The 24,746-nt window shown below is 41.3% G+C and overlaps 1 protein-coding gene across 2 annotated transcripts; it reads right to left on the bottom strand.

The window, feature by feature from the left end:
- Nucleotides 1-1,888: 1,888 nt before the first annotated feature.
- Nucleotides 1,889-19,555, bottom strand: idh3b (isocitrate dehydrogenase (NAD(+)) 3 non-catalytic subunit beta). 2 transcript variants are annotated; one of them, XM_036587739.1, is made up of 11 exons: nucleotides 19,450-19,555; nucleotides 17,568-17,744; nucleotides 15,905-16,025; nucleotides 14,366-14,426; nucleotides 12,954-13,086; nucleotides 12,530-12,663; nucleotides 11,640-11,742; nucleotides 11,353-11,499; nucleotides 10,497-10,591; nucleotides 10,021-10,081; nucleotides 1,889-2,702 (listed from the first exon to the last, which is right to left on the bottom strand). In XM_036587739.1, exons 1-11 carry the CDS (start codon nucleotides 19,492-19,494, stop codon nucleotides 2,625-2,627), a joined length of 1,155 nt encoding a protein of 384 aa, XP_036443632.1. In that variant the 5' UTR covers nucleotides 19,495-19,555; the 3' UTR covers nucleotides 1,889-2,624. The 2 variants fall into 2 exon arrangements, with proteins under 2 accessions (XP_036443632.1, XP_036443631.1); XM_036587738.1 differs by lacking the exon at nucleotides 1,889-2,702 and adding an exon at nucleotides 4,624-6,524.
- Nucleotides 19,556-24,746: the final 5,191 nt, after the last annotated feature.

Here is a 24,746-nt window from a genome sequence, read left to right as displayed (position 1 = left end):
GGTGGTGAACTATTTCTGACAAGTATGATAGTAATGCGGTTTTGGAAGCAGCCATGGGAAAAATAAACAGCACATTCTAGTGGTCAGGCTATGAGAACGGCTGCGTCGCAAATCGCAGACTACTATACTCTCAACTGTCAAAATTAGCGCAGCGCCGTTAGCAGCGCGTTCGTATGCATAATGTGATAGTATGTGGTTTGAGACGCAGCCAAATTCGAAGTAATAAACAGCGCCGTCTGGTGGTGACAACTGGTGACGGGAGAATGCGATAATATACAGCGCCATCTGGTGGTGAAAAGTGATAATGACAAGGGGGATAAATACAAAGCGCCATCTGGTGGTGAAAACTGATAACAGCAAATAGGGGTTCTCAGTTATCTGTCGCTAACAGGAAAATATGAATGGACGTAGCTTCTCCGTTAGAGATAATAAGCATGAATTTGAATTTGAAATGAATGTTTACTCCACGGTACGCTTATGAATGTTACACAGTTAAATCTGATGACAGCAGCAAGTATTTCATGTGGAAAATGAAACAAAAATTCTTTCATATTTTAATTTGGATTGAAAAATCATTGATTATTAACTCTCCATGTTTAGCCTATATTGCGGCATTTTCAATTGAAATATATGAATATGAACAATAACATTTTCAATATTAATAGCATTGATGTTTATTCATGTCCACGAATGAATAAATAGCATATAAATAGCACACAGTGGTCCAGTACATAAATAGAGTTTAGCTCTCTTTACATTCATCACAATTCATTACATTCCATTCATAATATAGTTCAATCTTTGTAATACGAGCAAGTAGAAACAGTAACAGGTGAATATTGTGGGTCAGTACGTTAAAGGGGAACTCCACTGGTGTTTCAAAATTTCTGCATAATCAAGTGTTTGAGATGTAAACAGAGCCATTCAGAGTGGTGTGGTGTGAAATGGTTGATTGTAGAGACACGCATGTATCCCTCCGCCATGACTGAGGGTAGAATGAATGAATTCTTAGCACCTTAGACCAAAACTTTATCAGAAGCCTATCATAAAACTGTCTCAGTCATCAGGCAGTGAATTTATAACTATTCCATGTAGTAACTTTCTGTGAGGGAGCTTTTAGAGGGGGACGTCTGGTTCCTATCACCACCACTGTGAACAACTCGGTAAGTTTCTCTAGAACAGAACATTTCACACCAAACCACTCTGAATGAGTTGGTTTACATCTTAACTGTTTGATTGTGTCGAAATTAAAAAAAAATGGTGGACTTCCCCTTTAAGTATAGGCACAGGCCATCTGTATTAACCACTTAAGAAACTGTTTGCCAAAAAACAAATTTACAGCTCCCCAAAATGTAGTTGATCAACCAAGACATGTTTGGTTTTGCTTTCTAATGGACCACCAGTCAGAGAACTTGTAGAGAGGAGAATTTCCACTCTGTAATGTCTTTCAGGTTTCTCGAACGCTAGAGGGCGCTCCCGAGCAAGTCCAGAATGAATGGGTTGAGATGGAAATCATAGTTTATAAATGCTCAAACATTTTTAATGTAAAAGAATACAATCATTTTCCTGAACACAGAACAGTATAAACCATTTTAACACTGCTGTTATATTTTTAAGAGCTTTTAAACTCGAGTTATAGGAGTTTAAAACGGCACCTCATGTACGTTCATGACATCAGTGAGTGTGAACAGCCAATGAGCTGCTCCGCTCGCCAACCAATCAGCACTCAGTATCAGTAATGTTATCGTTCTGCCGCCCAAAACCCGTTTGCTGTAGAAAAAAGGAAACATACAGGTGAGTTTTCTTTGTTTTTTTAGTGAAATACATCTGTCTACCTTCTAAAATTAAAGGAAAGTTCTGGTTCAGTGATTAGAAACTGTTCTAACTTTCGTTTTTAGCCATTTAGCTCCATTCACTCCCATTCATTGAGGACTCGCTCACTGGCGCCCTCTGCTGTTTTGTTGTCATGGTTTTCATATAACAAGGGGTAACAGTTCATAATCCGGCACTGCACTAGTAGAACACCTTTAGATCCCTTTAGGAAACCATTAAATGCTTTAGAATCAGCCATTGGTCATCTATTAAACCATTACAGTCCTTTACATTGTGATATCAACCCGTTTAAAAAGCTAAAACACATTAAAAAACCATCAGGAACCAACAGAAACACATAATGGTCTCTATTCAGCAGGGGGAGCTGTGAAGTAATGGGAGCCTCTTCTCCAGGAATTAGCACTGTGCTAACTGTGTGCATAAACCAGTAATGTTTACTCTGTTTTGGGGAGAACAGTCTCAGAAACCACATCATCAAGCCTGTTATTGATACTGAACACCTCCACACAGTCTGAGGTGAGTGTGATGATGTAGCATGATGCTAACTGGTGAGGTATATGCTTCACTATGTTACATCCATATATCCATTACTTGTTAGCTGCATTAGCCTCGTAGTTCAGGTGCAAAACAGACATCATGGCTGGTTAACTACATTTGGGATTAGAGGAAAACTGTGTGGATTAGTTTTTTCCCCCGAATAATTTCTTTAATCTAGGAGAAATGTGCGGAGTCAGCGGTCAGCAGGTGCAGAGAGTGGACTGTGTTGGTGAGGCCTCATTGCTATATCTTCTTCATGCAGAGAGATTAGAGATGACCGCTCTGGTGAACTCCACGCTCGTGGCATAACCTCCCAGATCCGCCGTACGCACCTGAACCAGAGAGACAAACAGGTTACTTTGTTTGCAACCTGTTAGGCCATTTCACCCTTTACTTTATTGGTCAGGACCCTCACAGAGCAGGTACTATTTGGGTGGTGGATCATTCTCAGCACTGCATTAACACTGATGTGGGGGTGGTGTGTTAGTGTGTGTTGCGCTGGTCTGAGTGGATCAGACACAGCAGTGCTGCTGGAGTTTTTAAATACCTCAGTGTCACTGCTGGACTGAGAATAGTCCACCAACCAAAAATATCCAGCCAACAGCGTCCTGTGGGCAGCATCCTGTGACCACTGATGAAGGACTAGAGGATGACCAACACAAACTGTGCAGCAGCAGATGAGCTATCATCTCTGACTTTACATCTACAAGGTGGACTGACAAGGTAGGAGTGTCTAATAGAGTGGACAGAGAGTGGACACAGTGTTTAAAAGCTCCAGCATGAAAATTCATGAACTGAATTTTCTTTTTAATGTAAAATTTTCATTCAAAATTCTCTAACAGGTCTTCTATACACTATGTGGCCAAAAGTATGGAGACACCTACAGGAGCTTTTATGACATCCTATTCTAAATTCATAGGCATTAATATAGAGTTGGTTTGCAGCTCTAACAGCTTCCTCTTTGCAGCTCTTCTGGGAAGCTTCCTACAAGATGTTGGAGAGAGTCTGTGGGAATTTCTGCCCATTCATCCAGAAGAGCATTTGTGAGGTCAGACACTGATGTTGGACGAGAGGGTCTGGCTCCCAATCTCTGTTCTAGTTTAGCCCAGAGGTGTTGGATGGGGTTGAGGTCAGGGCTCTGTGAGGGTCAGTCAGGTTCTTCCACATCAAACTCACCCAGTCAGGCCTTTATGGAGCTGCTTTGTGCACTGGGGCTCAGTCATGCTGGAACAGGAAAGGTTCTTCACCAAACTGTTCCCACAAAGCTGCAAGTGTACAGTTGTCCAAAATGTCTTTGAGTGCTGAAGCGTTAAGGTTTCCCTTCACTGGAACTAGGGAGCCTTAAAAATGGCCAAACTTTACTGTTGGCACTGTGCATTCCTGTAGTTATTGTTCTCCTGACATCCACCAAACTTAGATTCATCCATCATGCTGCCGGATATGATTCATCACGTCAGTGAACATGTTTCCACTGCTCCAGTCCAGTGTCAGCTTGCTTTACACCACTCCAGCCAACACTTGGCATTGCGCATAGTGATCTTAGGCTTGTGTGCAGCTGGTCATGGAAGTCCATGTCATGAAGCTCTCGTCGTACAGTTCTTGTTGCTTCCAGTGGCAGTTTGGAACTCTGTAGCGAGTGATGCAAGGAGCTTCAGCACTCAGCGGTCCCACTGAGTTTGCTTGGCCTAATGCTTTGTGACTGAACCATTATTGCTTGGAGACACTTCCGTTTCACAACAATAGCACTTACAGTTGTCTAGGGCAGATCTAGCAGGACAGAAGTTACACAAGCTAACTTATGGCAAAAGGTGCATTCTATGACAGTGCCACGTTTAAAGTCACTGTGCTCTTCAGCATTACTTGCCTCTGTTTGTCTATGAAGATTGCGAGGCTATATGCTTGATTGTATACACCTGTATGGCTGAAACACCTCAGCTCAATAATTGGGAGCTTAGTTTGTGTCCACAAACATTTGGCCACATAGCTTATATTAAGGACTTTCTAAGCATAACCCTAGACCTAAATCTAGTCTTAACCTCTATCTTTGTCCTGAAAATGTATGAAACATACATACACACAGGCTGAATGCAGGCAGATGAGTGCACTGGTAGTTCTATTGTACACTTATGACAAGCTATGAGCCAGTGTGTGTGTTAAAAAGTGTTACAAAGCACAAAGCTAACTGAATAGAAGGTTCACAGAACTCACATAACTGTATAAAATATTAATCCATTTCATAAACACTCAGTCTCCTACAGGTCTCATGTCATATTTTATTACTTGATTTCACACCATGATTGTTAAGACAGAGCAGATTTACAGAGTGACAACAATTTATTTACAGCGTCAACTGGTGGACACAAATGACTGGACACTAAGCAGCTTGAAAATTAGCTCTGTGAGGAAAAATACAACCATTTCCTCCCATATAATGAAATGAAAAAAAGACCAGGCACTGATTTAGACTGGGCTGACTTGGACAGGGATGACTAACACACTGCAGATAAAGACTTTTCTGCTTGTTTTGGCCTCCAACATCTGTTTTTACAGTAGTGTTCATTTAACTTGCTTGGTGTTTTGATGCCAATGTTGTTACAATCCGGAACATAAGTCCAGAAACCTTGTCTTGTCAACCAACCTGATAATAGGTCCCTAAAAACACTGACAGTAGAAATCCTTCATTCAAACACAGCTATAAATCAGTCTTTGTATGACAATACAACTGAATGAAGAAGCAATTGGCCCTCTTCAGTTCCTCATGTATGTGCCTGATGCACTGGTTTGCAGGCATCCTGACTGGAAGCACTGGAGTGGGTTAATCAATAACTGGCTCCAGAGAAAGACGGCCGGTCAGTGTCCAGCTCCACACAGCTGACCACCAACTCACTGAGAGAGCAGTCATCAGAAACAGAGCCAGTGACCCATGTATTCTGATACAGCATATAAGCGACTGCGCTCACAAGGAACGATATATATCACTTACACTGTACCAATACAATCCAACAAACGCCAGCGGCCAGATGTTTGAGCCTTCATGAAAACAGGAAATGAGGCCCACACCAAATAACCCAATGTCAATATAAAAATCCACCCAGACACTTTGGGTTTGTTGGGTAATGTTGGGTGGATATGGCACAGGTTTCTGAACAGGTGCGTTTTTTTGCTTACTCCAAAATCAAGAGTTAAAAAGCACAGATAATAGAAAGAGCAGCAGATGTTAGATGGAAGCAAGAAAAGGAGGCCAAATGTGCCAGAAAACTATATGAAATTGGTTTGCAAAGCAATGGCAGTAACTAGGGGAAGTGGCTAGGGGAAGTGACCAGACGGAGAATCAAGACTGAGCCGAGACAGACCAGGAGCCGTATTCACAAAACATCTGCAAAGAAAAAAGGACAAACACTGAAAGCCTCATTCACCAACCGTTCTTTAGATGGAATTTCTTCTTAAAACCCACTTGCGCACTTTTTACAAAGATTCTGACTTTTGCCAGTGTTTTCTTATCTGGAATTTGTTCTTGGGTAAGAACAGAATCTACACACACTCAAGAGCACAAAGCTGCAAATAATTCTGTGGTTTAAGAACACGACATAGGTCTGACGCAGACTTTTTCTCAGGATCTTTCTCAAGAACACATTTAAGAGAAAACTTGGGAAGATATTGGTGAATGAGGCCCACTGTTCTTTAATAGCAGTCTCAAAAAAACCCAAAACAAATCAAAACCTTACAAAGTTATCATATATACTAATAAAAAAAAAGTATTAAATAGTTTCTTAAGAAGATAATAAGTTATCTATCAAGTAACCTTTTGACATCCATTACATTTAATAGCCCATCATAGACAGTAGGAGACGTTGGTGTTTATTTAAGAACATTTTTTCCAAGAGTAGCACTTAGAATTGTTCCTGAGAAAAGTTAGGAAAGAAAGATGTTCTTTAAGAAGTTCTGAGTTGTGAAATTCCTAGAGATGCTTTTGTGAATGCGGCAACAGGTTTAAAACAGCGGACTGACTGAAAAATAAAAAAAGAAAAGCGCAGGGGGAGGTGAAACAGAGAGAGGGGAGGTCCTCAGTGAGGGGGCCGATGACGCAGGTTGGCAACAACTGCACGGACAAAGTCACCAGTAGTGCTGTAACCACCAAGATCTCGCGTCCGCACCTGAGACACAAACACACACACACACACACACACACACACACACACACACACACACACACACAAGCATGGACTGTGAGGGAAGAACTAAAACATTTAAACAGCAAATGAAAAGGAATGAAAAGGGTTGAGCCCTGAGAGGAACTGTCCCATTACAGCGTCCAGCATGCAAAGCGTGAAAACATAATGACAAGTTATTCTGATGATGATGATGATGATGATGATGATGATGAGTGATGCTAAGCTAAAGGCTAGCTTCACGTAAAACTGTCATGTGTAGGCCTAACGGGGCACACCCCCTCTAAAACCCACCACAAACTTCTCTAGTCCGCACTCTTTTAATGTTCTAGCAAAGAGCTATCGCTAGCTAGATAATGGAACTGTTTTTTTGTTTTCCTTGCAAAAGTTCATGCTTATCACGGCTGTTAGAAGAAAACCTCGTATCTCCATTTTTGTCGTTTTTCAGTTTTTGACATAATTTGAAAATGCCTGTTCATGATGAATGGACCAGAAGAAATGGGCCAAAATGTTTTGGGGGAAAAAGTCTGGTTCCATTGACTTACATTAAAAGTAAAGCATGTTTTTTCCTTCTACTGTAAAGTTACCATTTTGGAGATACGAGGTTTTCTTCTGGCTTTTTAGCAATGATAACTTAGGTTACATCCATGGGCTGGCGACAGGCTTGCTGTCCATCACACAATATTGAGGAGCTCACCATTGCCCCTACATTGAGCTCCGCCTTGATGAGGCGCTGGATTAGTTTTTAAATTCCACATTTAGACTGTCACTCAATCCATTCATACGTTACGTATGTAGCGAATCAGACATAATAGATACAAATTCGGGCACTGGCTACGTTTTTTTGGATGTAGAAATGAGATTCTTCATGCAAAGAACACTGCATCACTAGCGCCAAGCTAACCATGGTTCACCAAAACAATTCATAGCAGCTGTGGTATTCCTGACACCACGATCGGGCTCCCATCATTTTGGTAGGCAACATCAAGTTCGTTCAGCAGTGCTGTGGCTATTTGTAATAAGTATGGAAGTACAGTAGTGTGTGGTTTGGGACGCAGCGTTAGATCAGCCAGTGAGACGCACTGAACAGCTGCTCTGCTGAGCTGCACATTGAACATCTCCAAGCAACAAATTAAGGTATTTATTAGTTGTATAGACTGAACAGTGAGACAGAAAAGCTGCATGGTTAAGGTTAAGAGGATCCAGATATTAGTCAAGTTCCAACTGTTAGTAAAGAAGTTCTGCAATTTCTCTTCTGGGCATAATAACTAACTACTCAGGCTGCCTTAACATGCACACACATGTACCGAACATCCACCACTTCAACAGTCATTTTTACATAACATGCTCTCCCCCCACCCACACACACACACACCCACACACACACACACTCACACACACACTCACACACTCACACACACACACACACACACTCACACACACACACACACTCACACACAAAAACATGTTCAGTCCCATTCCATTCCTTTCTGCTAGCTCCCTCCCAGAGAACGTATTAGGGGTTGCACATACTGTCAACTAACTGGTCGAAGGTAACGTCTGAAATACGATAAGAGAAAAACCAGCATTGTAAGGGCTGGAGGAGAAATGAAAAATGACCTTTTCTGCTGGACACAAAGTCTAAAGCACTTTTTTAGTGCGATAACCATTTAGAAATTAACATTTCAAAATTAACAATTCACGGTCAGATTGTGTTCATCTCTGGGCCGAGTGTGGCACAGCTCTAGGTGTTTGAAAACAGCCAAATTAGTTTTTTCTTTATTGGTGACAAGAGACAAAGCATCCTCGAAATTGACTGGTCAGATGTAACAGTGTATGGCACTCGGCAGAAAAGTTGGCCTTTTTTTGTTTTAAGCTTAAACATGCGGTCTAAAACTGAAGCCCACTGTACGACGACAATAACAACAAAAAGAGTTAGAAAAGGCCACGTCTGAAGACGGCACTGATACAGTCTCAAAGGCAGAGCATGTAGGTTTTGATGACCACGTCTTTGATAGGTAAAGGCCATCTGAATGATCAAAACGACCAACAGACCATTTAACGCAGTGTGAAACAAAAACAAACAAGCAATGGTCTTTAACCTTTTGGGGTCAACGAACGAATTTAAGCATGGCGGCACATCTAATTACATGTTTCTTGGTCTTTCTATTAATATCTTCGTGATAATCCAGCATAGAAATCCAGTTCAAACACTTCCTGAAACCGTAGAGTCACCCTTTCTATTCCATCTTATCACGAGATCATACGAGACTCGCATCCGGAGTTATGAGCCTATGAAGAGGGGCTGAGATACACGTCATCTGCCTCTCACCGTGTGGAGCTGGTGGACTTTTGTATACCTAAGACTTTGGTAAACATATTTCAAGCACCAAAACAATCTTCCCACATGAGTAGAGCTGTGTTTTCATAAGAGATATTAAGAATTTCTAAAACCGGATTTTATTTTTTCCGCTTTAGGGCTGAATTATCTCTTTATGTGGTGCTCCAGGTCAAATGGGCTTCATTATAGAGAGAGCTGAGATTGTTCTGAACATTTTGATATATAATATGTGGGTATCGTGTTGTATGCAAGAGCCTTTGAAGGCAGATTTCAGAATATATGCAAAAATCAAGAAAATGCACTCAGACCCCGAGAGTTAAACACCAGGTTGGAAGCATATGAGAATATATCTTGTTCGCTTGGTAGCGTCTGTTCCAAATAAAATTCGGGAATAACATTTAGAAACGGGATAGAGAGGGTTTTCTGTTACTGACTTTGTCAGTTACAGTGACTTCATCTCGCTCTGAAAGGCTCTCTGATGAGCAGAGATGACAACTGCTAGCCTATTGGACTGATGAAACCAGGGCACGAAAGCACAGATAGCTAGAGCTAAGGGTGGGCAAAATTATGATATTTTATCAGCATTGAGATAATTGATCATGATGCACAAAATATGCCAGAAATATTGTGCATACTTAAAGTACATTAGGCCTGTTTAACTGGATTTAGTGCAGTGCATGAAAAAGTTCATTATCATTGCATCCATTCTTAGATATAACACTATTAAACATTTTGTCTGTGTTCTTAAAATACTCTGATATGTATCGTGTATCGTGATACTTTAAGTATCATATGATATTTTCCCCCATATCGCCCACCCTGAGCTAGAGCCAAAGTAAAGTGCAGCGTGCAGTTTACATCAGACAGTCTGTGGACTTCTTTAGGCAGAGTATCTGAGGATTAAACTTACTGAAATACAACAAAAACAACTCTCAAAGTGCAGCATCTGCCGCTAGACCCTAAACTACTAACACAACACTTTCAACTGAAGTCTGAAAAACTTTTTTTTTCTTCCATAGTAATCGTGACTACTCAACTATTTTTTTTGAATGACTAGTCAAGCATTAAAAATAGTTGTGCAACCCCTAATTTGTTTGCACTGATACACACACACACACACACACACAACTGTGATCTTACCTTGCCCTGTTTTATGACTCTTTTGACAGCTTCAGACACCATGTTAGAATGATACTCCAAACTGAAGCACAAAAATAAACAAAGACACAGAGATGTTTTATTACACTAAAAAAGCATTCCTGGACATGAACGACACTTTTGGAGTTTCCTGTATTTTATATCCCATGTCTTGTCGCTGGACTTCGGCTGACGGGATATAAAAACTAGAGGCTATTAAAAAGAACAAAAAGTGACGTCTACCATCCAAATGTAGCTACCTTAAAGGAATGGTTCGACAATAAATCTAATTTACTCAGTTTTTTCACATGTAGTTGAACAGCCAAGATATATCTGGTGTCCACATTCCGCTTCTTTATTTCAGCACACAAACGGAGAAAACCTGCTGTCTAAAATAGCTACCTTTAGATCTTTTACCTATTAAACTGTCAAGAGGTGCAAAGTGGTTTTAGGTGTGATAAGAGTGATGATGAACTCACTTGAGATGTCTGAGCATGTTAGCAGCACTAAGAAGCATAGCAGTAGGGTTAGCAATGTTCCTCCCTACAGCCTGAGCGAATGGGTGCCTGGCCCCCTGGTGGAGAGAGAGAGAGATGAGTATGAAAATACTTGAAAATAAGAGATCGCTCTGATTTTAGGATCTCATGCGATTGGCTAATACACTCTAAACACAGTAATATCTAATCAGAGCAGTAGCCAGGGACAGCGAGCTCCCAATCAAGACTGTGTACCCCCAAGTACTATAATGCAGAGAATTTGTTGATACAGATGGGGCTGCGTATCGACATTAAAGCACCCACATCACAGAAAAAACAAATTTTCCTTGCTTTTTTATGCAAAAAATCTTCACATAATTTGTAAGCACTTAAAATTTCACAATATACCATTCATTCCCCAGAGTTCACATATGGAAACTAAGCTGAAAAAACAGCCTTCTTTGAAGCACTTTTGTGTTTGTGAGGTGACAAATAACCAAATCATTTACATATATCCATCTATCCAGCCTACAGCAGGTTAGCCCCACCCACTCACACTTAAATTATTGAATATTAAATGAAGCACAATACATGACAGCCAATCAGAAGAGTTCACATACTTATGTCAGTCTTAAAAGCACAGTATTAAATACAGTCTGTTTAACTGTAAGAACTATGATACATAAACCCAAACAAATGTTATAAGTGGACCTCAAAACTAAAATGCAAGAAAGATGCAACATACAGGCCCTTTAAAATATGTACAATCTGCTCCAAAACTGATCTTGTAGAAAGGATCGGGCACATTGCAGCGGCCCTCGCAGTAGATGGTCTAAAGTACTGAAGCTCAGACACTGACCGTCTCAAACACAGCATATTCCGCACTGTAGCTTTCTCCTGGTACCACACCAGCTCCGCCCACCAGGCCTGCTGCAAGGTTATCGATGATGTTGCCATAGAGATTGGGCATCACCAGAACATCAAACTGGTATGGATTCTGGACCAGCTGAAAATCAAAGCAAAGATTCTTCAAGCATCGACAAAATAACCTTTTTTTAAATAATACAACTCTTTTATGTTTGACAGAACTAAAGTTATACAAAGTAAATGTTGGCAGCTGCTGGATATTACAGAGGTTATCTGTACCTGCATGCAGCAGTTATCAATGATGATGTTCTCATATTTGATCTTGGGGTAAAGCTCAGCAACCTCAGCGCAGCTCTGCAAGAACAGGCCATCTCCAAGCTTCCTGTTCAGATTAGAGAGAGAGACAAGTGTAAGAGGCAGGCTCTCATACTAAGACCCCTCATACATACATACACCCCTCACACATACACCGATCAGGCATAACTTTATGACCACCTCCTTGTTTCTACGCTCATTGTCCATTTTATCAGCTCCACTTACTATATAGGTGCACTTTGTAGTTCTACAATTACAGACTGTAGTCCATCTGTTTCTCTGCACAGGACACTGTTGGCTGGATGTTTTTGGTTGGTGGACTATTCTCAGTCCAGCAGTGACACTGAGGTGTTTAAAAACTCCAGCAGCACTGCTGTATCTGATCCACTCGTACCAGCACAACACACACTAACACACCACCACCATGTCAGTGTTACTGCAGTGCTGAGAATGATCCACCACCCAAATAGTACCTGCTCTGTGAGGGTCCATGGGGGTCCTGACCATTGAAGAACAGGGTAAAAGGGGGCTAACAAAGTATGCAGAGAAACAGATGGACTACAGTCTGTAACTGTAGAACTACAAAGTGCACCTATATAGTAAGTTTTTACTGATACGCTGTTTAATCAAAAAACCAAAGAAAGGAAAAAAGACTTCCTAGATTAAAGAAATTTACAGAACAATTAGAATCCAGGCTTATAATTCATTTATTCATTTTTGGTCCAAAACAAGGACAAATCTATGTGACCCATAGGTGGGAAATCAGTTTGGTTCAATCAAAAACTGTTCAATCAAAAACTGGCTTTTATATTAGCACAATACAAATTTTAAACTACTAGTTTTAAACTACTCACATGATGTTGGCTTTGTGTACGGCTGTTACTTTGCTGCGGCCCTTCTTGGTGGCGTAGTCGAAGGCAAACTTGGCGATGCGGCGAGATTTCTCCCTGGTGATGATCTTCAGACACTCCACCACTCCTGCCACACTCTGCCACAAACAACTCATTATCAGACCAGTGACAAGCAGGCACTACATACAAATACTTGCAATTTAATCATTTTAAAGAGGGAAAATAAATAACCCATGCACTCTTGATCTGCAGAATACATCACACATCAACTACAGGCAATAACCAGATTTAGTAAAACTAATTTTACATCATCGTTCAGCATTAATGACTCCTTTTTTGAAAAGCAATTAAAAAAAAATGGGTCAGGATTTTTTGAACTGTTTATCAATCATTTCTGGTTGATAACATGATTTCTCCAGGCTGCTACCTCGTGCTCCAGTGAACTGTATTCTCCTTCCGTCTGTTCCCGGATGATCACCAGGTCCAGATTATTGTGGCGTGTGCTGTAACCGGGCAGGCTGTTCACATGCACCACATTAGCAAACAGGTCCAGCTTCCTCCTGTAAGAACAAACAGCAAAATCACACATAAAAACACATAACAGCGTAACAGTCCCCCCAAAACAACAAGCCACAGCAGGAGGATAATAGTTACGTAGCTTTAACAAATTTCACCCGATTCTTAAAAGACTTCTCTAGTTTTAGTTCACTTTAAATAATGTTGAAGGGAAGCAGTCACGCTGTGAAATAATCAGTTTTCCAGTCCTCTAAAAACCATTCATGAAAGAAATTACGAAATTTTGCAGTATGCTTCTAAAGACACTGTGCTTTTTTAGTTGAGAAACTATGCCATGACCACCCCCGGTCATCTTTAGTGGGTCGTTTAGCTTTGCAACTTCATAAAGATCTACGATTTTTGTAGAACTAACAGAAGTTTTTATTCTGAGTCTATTTGTAGACTTGTGCTGTTCAATGGCACACATGAAAAGTCAATCTTTATCACACTAAAGATTGTGAAAAGGTGAATTTGCTGAACTGCATTTGTACCGAGAAATATTCGCATGTGTTCAAAATGCAGATATGAAGAATGATTTAAAGGCTGCACTTCTGAACAGCGTCAAATTCAGACTAAACTCTTTCTACAGACACTCAGCAGAAACAGAAAACCCGAGCTGAGGTCGGCGGTCTGTAACTGTGCCAAGGCTGCTTTAGCTGATGGAAAGAGCTCGTCTGAGAGAATTACAAAACATTAATCTCAGCTCAGCAGAGCTGGCTGAAATATTCAGAGGTAAATTCCTTGTTCATTCATAAGCTGAACTCATTGAACTCATTAAGCGCGTTTTGTCTCTTTTCTATCACTTTCAATGTGAACTTCGGTTAAAAATGACATGGTTTTCTGGCTGCCTCAGAATCAGCCTTGAAAGTTTGAATGTGTCACTAGACTCTGCCTCAAACTAAAACTAAACCCAAACTACTTTGGCTAGTTCTGTATTGATCGTTGCAAGTCTTTTCTGCTGTGAATTTGAAGGAGGTGCACTGGTGGATGGTTGTGGATGCACCGTTTCTGTTGTGAGCGAAATTGAAGGGGTTGAGTGAGTGAATGGGAATTTTCTCTGTCTGTTTGAAACATGCCAAAGATGTCACTGTTTTTTTAGTAAGTGGCTCTGATATCTAAAATGCATTTTTTTCAAATGCCAGGCATGAAGCAGCACCTTCTGACACACAAAAATAGCCAAACATGACTTTTCTCCTTTAAACCCTTCTTGCTAACAAATGCCTTAATGCCGTTACAATGCATTTCTTGACACAAAGCATGATGTGTTGTGAATGAAGCATTGACCTTAGCCTCATCTCATAGGATGCCAGCTCTCCTTTATACTCCATTGGGGTGTGGATCTTTCCTGTGTTAAGACACAAAGACATAATCTTATTTGACAGTAACCTCCAGCATCAGTTACTATCCCTGATGACAAACTCATACGATGAATAAACTCACCTTTGTGCAAAGTAATAAATCTAAAACGTGGTTATTAAGATAAACATTGTAACATACAACCAGCATGACTTCGCTGAAATGTAAGTATGTTAAAGGGGAAAAGCTCCACCTGTCATATCTGGCTTCTGTCCTCTAAGACCACAGACAATATTGACTCAATGCTGCTTTTTTCCCCACCCTCCTACACAAAACAGACTGCAGACACTAACAGCCAGACACGTTGCACAATTCCAAAAAAGGTAGGACAGTGTGTGAAATACTGCTTTCTGTTTTTCATTAACAAGTAGTAAATTCTTTCTGACGTGTATTAAAATGAAAACAGTACAAAAACACAATATCTGATGTTTTACCTTTTGAACTATTGCTTTTTTTGTAAATATGTACTCATTCCAAATTTGATGTCTGAAACTTGCTCCAAAGAAGTTGGGACAGCAGCATGTTTACCACTTTGTTACATCACCTTTCGTTTTAAAAGTCATTTGGGGACTGAAGACACTAATCCAGTTTAAAAAGAGGAATTTTTCTGTTATAAAAGTCTTCAGCACTTTTGTTGTAGTATTTTGTGCTTCATAATGCGCCACATGTTTTCAACTCCAGACAGTTCTGGACTCCAGGCCAGCCCATTTTAAGACCTGCACTTTCTGACTGCACAGCCATGCTGTTGTAACATGTAGAACGTGGTTTGGTATTGTCATGTCAAAATAAACATGGACGTCCCTGAAAAAGACGTCAACTAGAAGGCAGCATGCGTTTCTCCAAAATGTGCACTAATACACCCTCATACTATGACAGATGCTGACGTTTGGACCTTACACTGATAACACTCTGAATGGCCCTTTTCTTCTTTGGCCTGGAAAACTCAGTGTCCATTATTTACATTAACAACTGGAAAGTTTTGCGCCACATCACAATACATGTTTCCACTGTGCGTCAGTCTATTTCAGACAAGCTCAAGCCCAGAGAAGTTGGTGGCGTTTCTGGATGTTGCTGACATGTGGCTTCTGCTGTGCACAGTACATGCATTTGTGGATGCAGCGACGAAAAGCAGTTACTGACAACAGTCTGTCAAAGTATTCCTGAGCCTATGTGGTGATATTCACCGCAGATATTCCCCAGAATCCCTGAATCTTTTGTTGATATTATGCAGCCAAGAGGGTGAAATACTTAATTTCTTGTTGAGGAACGTTGTTCTTACCGTTGGATTGTACGACTGCATCACCTGTTACAGATGAACATTTTACAACATTTCTAGTCTTAAGCTGCCCGTTCTACCTTTTCTGAACAGCTGTAGGCATCAATTTCAGAATGAGCATACATTTACAAAACATAATGAACTTATGAGTAATATTTCAGCCACCAATATCATGCACCTCTAATCTTTACCTTTCATGGCAACCCTGTTGTTCTTCATGGAGGTAAGAACCTCGTTCAGCTTCTCTTCGCTGGCCATGTTCTGCACTTCACTCAGGTGGAACTCTTCAAACTCCACAGGTACATCACCTGCCTGGGGGAAAAAAAAGGGGATCACACACCATTAGAAACACGAGGTGGCGAGTCCAGAATAAACAGGCACAAAGAAACATGACTCAGGAGAGACCGTTACAGTTCTCTTATCTTCAGCCTCTAGGCAAAAGTTTCTCTATGCAGTGTCTTTACTCCACTACAGATAATGGAATGATAAGGAGAGATGAAAATGTCTGTGGTTTCAGCTAAGCTGGTACTGAGAATGTACATACAAAAGATACAATACACCAATATAATTTGAACATTTAATGCATTTTAAAACATACACTATTTGCATTTGCATGGAAAAAGGTTCAGAATTAAGCAAGTCAAATGGACTTTAGGTGTGCTGGCCACTGGATGAGACATTCTAAGCAGTGGTATGTTATGGTAATTACCCCACAGCTATGCAGAAAAACCATAACTACCTTGATATGTAACTTACAAAGTGTAGTAAACTTCTGTTGTGGGGGATATCGGTGCATGGGTAATATTAGAAAGCAGTTGGATATTCAGATGACAGGATCAGATCCAGTTTCAGTCTGTCTCCAATTGTGGACTCTGAGCTTTTTGTTTATTTAGGTTTTGTTTTGTTGTGTGTGCATGTCAGAAATATGTTCATGGTATTAGTATTCTCCGTTGCCAACTCTGATATTTCGAGGGTACGTATTTTTCAACATTTCTGCATAATTACAGAGTTAAGATGCAAACAAAGGCATTCATAGTGGTTTGATGTAAAATACTCCATTCACAATGGTGGTGATAGGAACCAGAGGTCTGGAGGCATCTCTAAAAATGACTCAAAAGTTACCTGAGGTGCTGTTTTACACACGTTTTGACACACACCCTTTTGGGCTACATGTATTTGTAATCTGTTCATAGTAGAGGGGTAGATGCAGGCCATTGTGAGGCAAAATATCCCCCCCCCACCCCCAGAAACGTTATGCAGAAACGGTGGAATTCTAAACTAATTAAGTATTAGTATGATACAACATGAATGAGACAATGAATGTTTTGATTCTTCTGAAACCCTTGTGTTCGAAGCAGAGGTTTTGCAACAGCTGGAAATGCGTATTCTCTACGTCATCACATATTAAACTCAGTTCACACTAACTGGCTTTACTTGCAGCCGTGGTGTTTCTGTATATAATAATACTGATTACATGTGTCTTCTTCCGGTGTCTGATGAAGCGCTGTTGAAAGCAGCAAGTGCTGCCATATTATTTAATTTAATTATTTAATTGTGCAGTTGGTATAGTGTAGTGGTTAACACCTCTGCCTTCTACACCGCAGACTGGGGTTCAATCCCCCGCTCGGGCAAGGCCCCTAAACCATACTAATAAGGGTCCTCGGGCAAGACTCCTAACACTACCTTCACCGAGCTGTGTAAAAATGATAATCAAACTGTAAGTCGCTCTGGATAAGAGCGTCTGCCAAACGCCGTAAATGTAATATTTATAATAAAGCTACTCATCTGAAACATTTCCTGACTGGGACATTTAAACAGCACTGGATGTTTAAACCGTTTGTGTACACTTCCTACCTTAAAAACCTCTTTGACTGCAGTCATGAGCTCCGGTCCGACCCCATCACCCGGCACCATGGTGACTTTGAAGGTGCTGTCGGCTCGTGCTGGGGGAGATTCCAAGGAAGCATTCCGACTGGCCGTCAGGCTCAGCGAGCGGACGCAGAGCGGCTGTAACCGGGCACCACTCAGGCCCTGCAGAGGTCAGAACAGAAACAATCAGAAGAACATCAAAGGTCGAAAGGTCACACAGCCTACTGTAACATGGGGTCAAATGTCCTACATGAAGGTGGTTCTAATTCCAGCTGGCTTCTATATAAGACTCTAAACTAGAGATACTTAACAAGTGCTCTCATCATGTTCGTCATAAGTCACTGTTCAAGACTATAACCTGGGTCTATTCTTAAACTTCGAGTGAAAGAAAGCAGAATTCTTTTCACTGCATGCTGCAAAAGCGATAACAAAGAATGGGAGATCTGTCAAACTTATCAGCGCTGAGCAGATAGCTAACAGCTTGCTGACAGACTTGCATACCATACAGGATGTGGGCTTCATATCACAGACAATGCAAGCAGAAAGATAAGTTTAGCAAAAACAGCCATATGAGACTTACTCCAGGCAAGACCACCCACAAAGTATCATGATGGGGTGTATTAAACATGTCCTGAGTCTTAGAAAAAGAATCTAATAAAGACAGTAACCAAGAAAAGACATTTGTGCAATTTGTAATAAAGGCTTTAAAGGGGAATTCCACCAATTTTTCAAAATTCTTGCATAATTCTGTTGTTGCAATGTAAACAAAGTCATTCAGAGTGGTTTGATGTAAAATGGTTCATTGTAGAGACTCTACAGATTTCTTTACAGTGGTGGTGATAGGAACCTGGGGTCACCATGTCTACAACACAAATATAGCCGCTTAAATTACTATCCAAAACCGCCAGTGAACCTTCACGAGTCTTCAGAGTTTCTATATGGAATGCTGATGATAGTAAAATGTGCCTCTCCACCATGAATGGGTTCAAATAAATGGATTAACAAGAGTTTTAGGCCCAAACTTTATCAAAGAACTCTCATAAAACAATGTGTCTGACATCAGGCAGCATATATCTAACCATTTCATGTAATAGCTTTCTGTGTGGGAGTTTAGGTGGACGTCTGGTTCCTATCATTCTAGTTTCTCTAAAATGTTGCATTTCACACCAAACCACTCTGAATGACTCTTTACATCTTGACCATTTAATTACGTAGACATTTTGGAAAATGGGTGGCGTTGCCCTTTAAACATTTCATGCCTTCTTATTTTCATTTTGACTGGAAAAGCGTTTTTACTTACAGAAATTTCTAAGCTATTGGTTTTCTTCTCCGAAAGATATTTAACTTAAGGTACGCTGTTAGCCTCAGAAGCCATTTAGCTCCTGGCACCTCCTCAGACTGAACGAAGCTGGAGTCAGCTTCTTGGTTCGAATGTTCCCGTTCCACCTTAAACGGCGCAGCGGTTACATTCTCGCCTCAAGCGCCAGAACGTGACCGCAGCAGCATTTAAGGTGGAACGGGAAAAATCGAACAAGAAGCTGGCGAGTAGGGAGACAACTCCGAAGAAAACCACAAAACAACTACAGAAACGTTGAGATGGCGGTTAGCCAGATACATCGGTCTCTAATTGACCTGTCAGAAGAAATGAGCTTTATTTTTGTATTATTATGTCCCTGGTGATCCTATATTAGCTCATCTGCTAACGGTTTCCAGCAAAGGCAACAGTGATGTGAGCTTTAGCCTTCAGTCTCTGGCTAGTGTTGGCGGAGTATGACAACTATCATCGTCTCGAATACGTTTCTAGCCTAAAACAGTGATAAATATGATCATTTCCAGCGTGTTTAGAGACATTACACTTCGCACTCACCTTGGCCAATGATACAATGCTTCCCCTCAAGGCGGCAGCCATCATGCAGTGAGGAGGAAACTACGAAGAGGAAGCGGTTATAGCGAACTGACCGACTAGCGGCGCTGTTCCCTTCACAAACTGCTTTTTTTATGAGGTTTTGAGCACTTTAAGCCTCAAATGTGTGTGTCTGCTGTGTAATAACACCCTTTAGAATATGCAATGTAGTAAAGTGTACATATATGTTTAGATATTATATTAAGAAGACGCACGTTTAGGAAAATGCTCTTTTATTGAACAGGCATTTTAACAGGCAGCAAGAAATGAATAGCAGGGCAGGTCAATAATAGCCGTACAACTGTATTCCATGGCAGACACTAAACCCACACTGACTAACCCACAGCCAAACACAATAAAACACAGTCAACACAAAGACACATCTTAAACTAACCAACAACAACATTAACGACAACAACAAATGTCCTTTTAATGGAGGGGGAAGGCACGCATGGCGCAGCTTTGCATACTACATCCCTAAAGACACAAGGTGTCAGCCGTCCCGGCGGCCCTCACAGTCCAAGCAAAATCCCTGAGGGGTCTCTCCACAGAAGGGGTTTCAGAATATCCACAGTCCTGGTCAACACAAGTGCCGCAGGACTTGCGTGGGGCCCCATTGTCCCTCAGGGTGCATCCTTGCCACAGTGGCTCCTTGGCACACCCCACTCTAGGCCTTCGTCCTTCTCTAACTCTGGTGGGCAGCCAGACTGCAGCTCCGTGGGCGTACTTTCCATCTGTGGGCCAGAGCAGTGAGACAAGAGAGCTCTGGGTCCTCCTCTGAAAGTGGCTGTCCGGCTCTGCTGGGAACAACGACAGCAGCAACGACACTCCTCTCCACCACCTTCCACTCTCTTCGCCATCTACTGCGCTGTCGACGCTGGTGAGGGCGCTGCTTGTGTTCGCTGCCCTGACTCTCTGCCTCCACTCCACAGCTAGCCACCATGACTAGCTTCATTCTTCCCTTCTCCAAGCCCAGCATGTTCTTCCTGAGGTCGAGCACGGCCTCAACTGCCACAAGAAAGTGCAACCCGAGAATGTACACGTCCTGTATAGGCACAAGCCAAAACTCATGCACTTGGCTCAGGCCTTGTCCTTCTCAGACTTGGCCACCAATAACAGACCTGAGCCAGGCAGTTGCCGCCTCTCAGCTGACAGGTGCATGGCTTTCAGTGCAAGAGGGCATGTCAGGACATAGCTACAACATTGACGAGCCAGTGTCAGTGAGGGTGGTGAGTAGTTTCTGGTCTTCTGTGTCCATGTCAGCAGCCAACTTTACCGGCTGCCTTCCATTTCCTTCCCAGCTCAGGTTCGTGGTATTGACTGGCATGGTGCTCTCTCCTCCTGTATCACCAGCACACAAGTCGATCCGCCGCCACTCTTCTTGCTATCGGCTGGCTGGACCAATCCAGGATGGGACAGGTGTAGTGCTCGGTACCTCCTTCCACCGTGCTCTGTCTTCTTACTGTCAACCTTTCAGTTTGTTGAAGCGCCATTTGACTTCTCGCCCCTTGGTGACCCACTTCTGACACCACTGTGGTGTCGGTATAAAAGAAGACTCAGAAAACATTGCACACACAGGCAAATGCTCTCTCTCAGCTCACACACACAAACGAGCAGTGTACATACATACCAAACTAATGAATGGACTTCCAATGGCACTGTAGTTTTAACATATGATTTACTACTGTAGTATGTGGTTTTGGATGCAGCACAAGGCATAACAAATTGTTCCTCCCCCTCATTATCCTCAACTCCTGTTGCGTTACTTTGACTCTGGTTTTGTTCTTGGCGGTCCTCATGTAGTTCTTAGCCATGGTTTACAGTGTATCTCATTAGTTCTCTTTATTTATGACTTTTACCTGCCTTTGTTTGTTGATAACTGAGTGATGAGCTTGCCTGCATTTTGCTTATCTTATAATCCCTGCCTTTGGAAATAAATCCAATGGATCTACTACCAACATCTGGCTTAGATGCCTTGTTAAATCAGCATACGTAACACAATTTTTGTTAATTAAAGAATTACACTATGGTTTTTGAAAATTAAATTATAAATAATATCTATTACTAACTTGGCTAAGTTTGGTTAAGTAATCCAAAATAAAACTGACAATGCTACTAAATGAGCCATTTGGGAGCCAAAAGTCAACTCTTATTAGAGCATTGAGCCCATTTGACCTGACTCACTGAAAAGAGCCTCAATGTTGGCCCTGCGCAAATTGTTCCTCCCCCTCATTATCCTCAACTCCTATTGCGTTACTTTGACTCTGGTTTTGTATGAGTTTGGTCAAGGCCACAGGGCACTGGGCTATGTTCCAGAATGGTGCATGCACAGTGCAGGCTACTCCAGACAGGGCCCGTATGTGTTTTGTGTGGGTTTGTCCAGGTCCACATTGCCCACTGTCAGCCCCCAATGAACACATGCACGAGTCAGATATGGACTAGTCCATGCAGAGCTATTTTTGTGTGAGCTCTGTCGTCAGTAAGTGACCACTGATGATGACTTTGCCTGCTTGTGAAGAATATGGTGAAGGGTGACTCATCTGAGTACTACTTTTTACTCACCTCTGTTCCTGTGGTTTTCAGGCCACAGAACTCTTGAATGTGCATTCGTCTTTGCAATGCAATGCATTATTGAAGCATCGCAACTCTATCCCTCTATTTGTAGTTGTGGACAGATTGTTCTCACTGACAGTCTGATCGCATCCTGCATCGAGTCCGAGGAAGCTAAGAAACAGTTGCTCTTCTGTTACACATTGCTGTAAAGCATGAGCATTAGGCTAATTGAAAGTCCCCTTTAACCACAGTTTCCACCTGATGTCTTTTCCCACAGTTCTAAGTGCAGAGTCGCTGTAGTCACTGTTCTTATTGAAACACTATCCAGTTGAGCAGCATTTGTGACGGAAGCTCCTGGCATCAGTACCTCAATGCTGAACCCTCTTTCACAGTCACTAAGATTGTTTGTTCTTGATCCAACTAGGCCTGTTTAGCATTTTCATACATGCCACAGAGCAACAGTAGAATGTTAATTGCTAACTGTAGACCTGCTCAAGTGAAAGTAGCCCAGTGAAAATGTTTACTTGATAAGAAGCTAATGTAGGCCTACTAGTACTACCACTTCCACAATGAAACTACAGTTGACTACCAATGAGCTGAACCGATTTGTTTTTTCTACAATTGTGCTGTCCACAATTTCGGTTCTAGTTTCTTCCATAAATAAAACCAGAAAACTGAAGTTGTGGTGGAGTGTAGTGACAAACTAATAACAAATGTTATGTCATGTAGTGGTTTTAATCTCCGTGAGTGCAAAACTAATTTACATTTTTTACAGATCGACATATTCTGAAAGCACTTAGCATAAAACGCACCATTACCATCGTATGTTCAGACCCTCAGTCATAACTGACAGCTCCAGTGATTTTCAAAACTTCATCATGCTTTTCTGTGGGCGTCCTAGCAGGATAAAACCAAGAATAGTTCATGATCTTTAAACAACCTTATGAAGAGAACACTACTACTTATTGTAAACTGCACTGAAATGAAATAAAAAGCAGAACTCAGAGAGATTTATACAATCCCATCTCCAGTTGGGACACTGTGCAAAATGTAAATAAAATCGCAACGCAATGATGTGCAAATCATTTAAACCCTATATTTAATTGTAAATAGACAATATCAAATGTTGAAACTGAGAAATGTCATTGTATTTTAAAAAATATATACCCATTTTGATTTTGATGCCAGCAACACATTTCAAAAAAGTTGGGACAGGGCAACAAAAGGCTGGTAAAGTTGTGTAATACTGAAAAAACCTCTGGTGGAACATCTCAACTAATTAGGTTAATTGGCAACAGGTCAGTAACATGATTGGGTATAAACAAGCATCTCAGAGACGCTGAGTCTTTCAGAAGTAAAAATGAGGAGTGGTGCACCACTCTGTGAAAGACTGTATGATCAAATAGTGCAACAATTCAAGAATTCACAGAATCAAGAAAATCTCTGTATGCAAGGGACAAGACCAAAAACCAGTATTTGCTGGCCGTTATCTTTGGGCCCTCAGACAGCACTGCATTAAAAACAGGTATGATTCTGTAGTGGAAATCACTGCATGGGCTCAGAAACACTTCTGAAAACCACTGTCTGTGAAAACAGTTCATCACTGCATCCACAAATGCAAGTTATGATGCAAAAAAGAAACCATCTATAAACAGGATCCAGAAACACTGCCGTCTTCTCTGGGCCCAAGCTCATTTAAGATGGACTGAGGTCAAGTGGAAAAGTGTCCTGTGGTCTGGCGAATAAAATTTGAAATTATTTTTGGAAATCATGGACACTGCATCCTCCAAGCTAAAGAGGAGAGGAACCATCCAGCTTGTTATCAGTGCGCAGTTCAAATGCCAGCATCTGTGAAGGTATCAGGGTGCATTAGTGCACATGGCATGAGTGACTTACACATCTGTGAAGGCACCATTAATGCTAAATGATATAAACAGGTTTTGGAGCAACATATGCTGCCATCCACACAACGTCTTTTTCAGAGAAGGCCTTGATTATTTCAGTAAGACAATGTCAAACCACATTCTGCATGTATTATAACATGGCTCCTTGGAGTCCAGGTGCTTAACTGGTCTTGCCTGCAGTCCAGACCTGCCACTTACTGAAAACATTTGGCACATTATGAAATGAAAAATATGACAAAGGAGTCTGAACTGTTGAGCAGCTGAAATCCTGTATCAAGCAAGAATAGGAAAACATTTCACTTTCAAAATTCCAGTCTCCTCAGTTCCCAAACGCTTAGAGTGTTGTTAAAAGAAAAGGTGGTGTGACACAGTGGTAAACATGCCCATGTGACACTGAGATAGTGGTGGTGTGTTAATGTTGTGTTGTGCTGGTACGAGTGGATCAGACACATCAGTGCTGCTCGAGTTTTTAAACACTCCACTCACTGTCCAATCTATTAGACCTTGTTGGTCCACCTTGTAGATGTAAAGTCAGAGATGATAGCTCATCTGTTGCTGCACAGTTTGTACTGGTCATCCTCTAGTCCTTCATCAGCGGGCAGCAGAGTTACCCACTATACAAACACGCTCACCCAAAATGTACCCGAATAAAAGCACTAAAATTCCTGTGCACCAATGTTTTTATGAGGCAGTGGCATGTAGTGATACCTTTTATCACAGGTACAAATATGACTAACATTAATAATAATAATAATAATAATAATAATAATAATAATAACAACAACAATAACAACAGATCAATTG

Source organism: Colossoma macropomum, unplaced genomic scaffold (genome assembly GCF_904425465.1).
Source record: "Colossoma macropomum unplaced genomic scaffold, Colossoma_macropomum, whole genome shotgun sequence".
Lineage (NCBI taxonomy): Eukaryota > Metazoa > Chordata > Actinopteri > Characiformes > Serrasalmidae > Colossoma > Colossoma macropomum.
Note: the sequence above shows the minus strand (reverse complement) of the source record. Positions and strands in the feature narration are given on the sequence as shown.

Coding starts and splice junctions, on each gene's coding strand:
- idh3b (XM_036587738.1), bottom strand. CDS start 19,494: ATGATGGCTGCCGCCTTGAGGGGAAGCATTGTATCATTGGCCAAG. Junction 11,743..12,529: donor GTACACAAAGCCAACATCAT/GTGAGTAGTTTA, acceptor TAATCTGAACAG/GAAGCTTGGAGATGGCCTGT. Junction 11,500..11,639: donor TTGATAACTGCTGCATGCAG/GTACAGATAACC, acceptor TTTGATTTTCAG/CTGGTCCAGAATCCATACCA.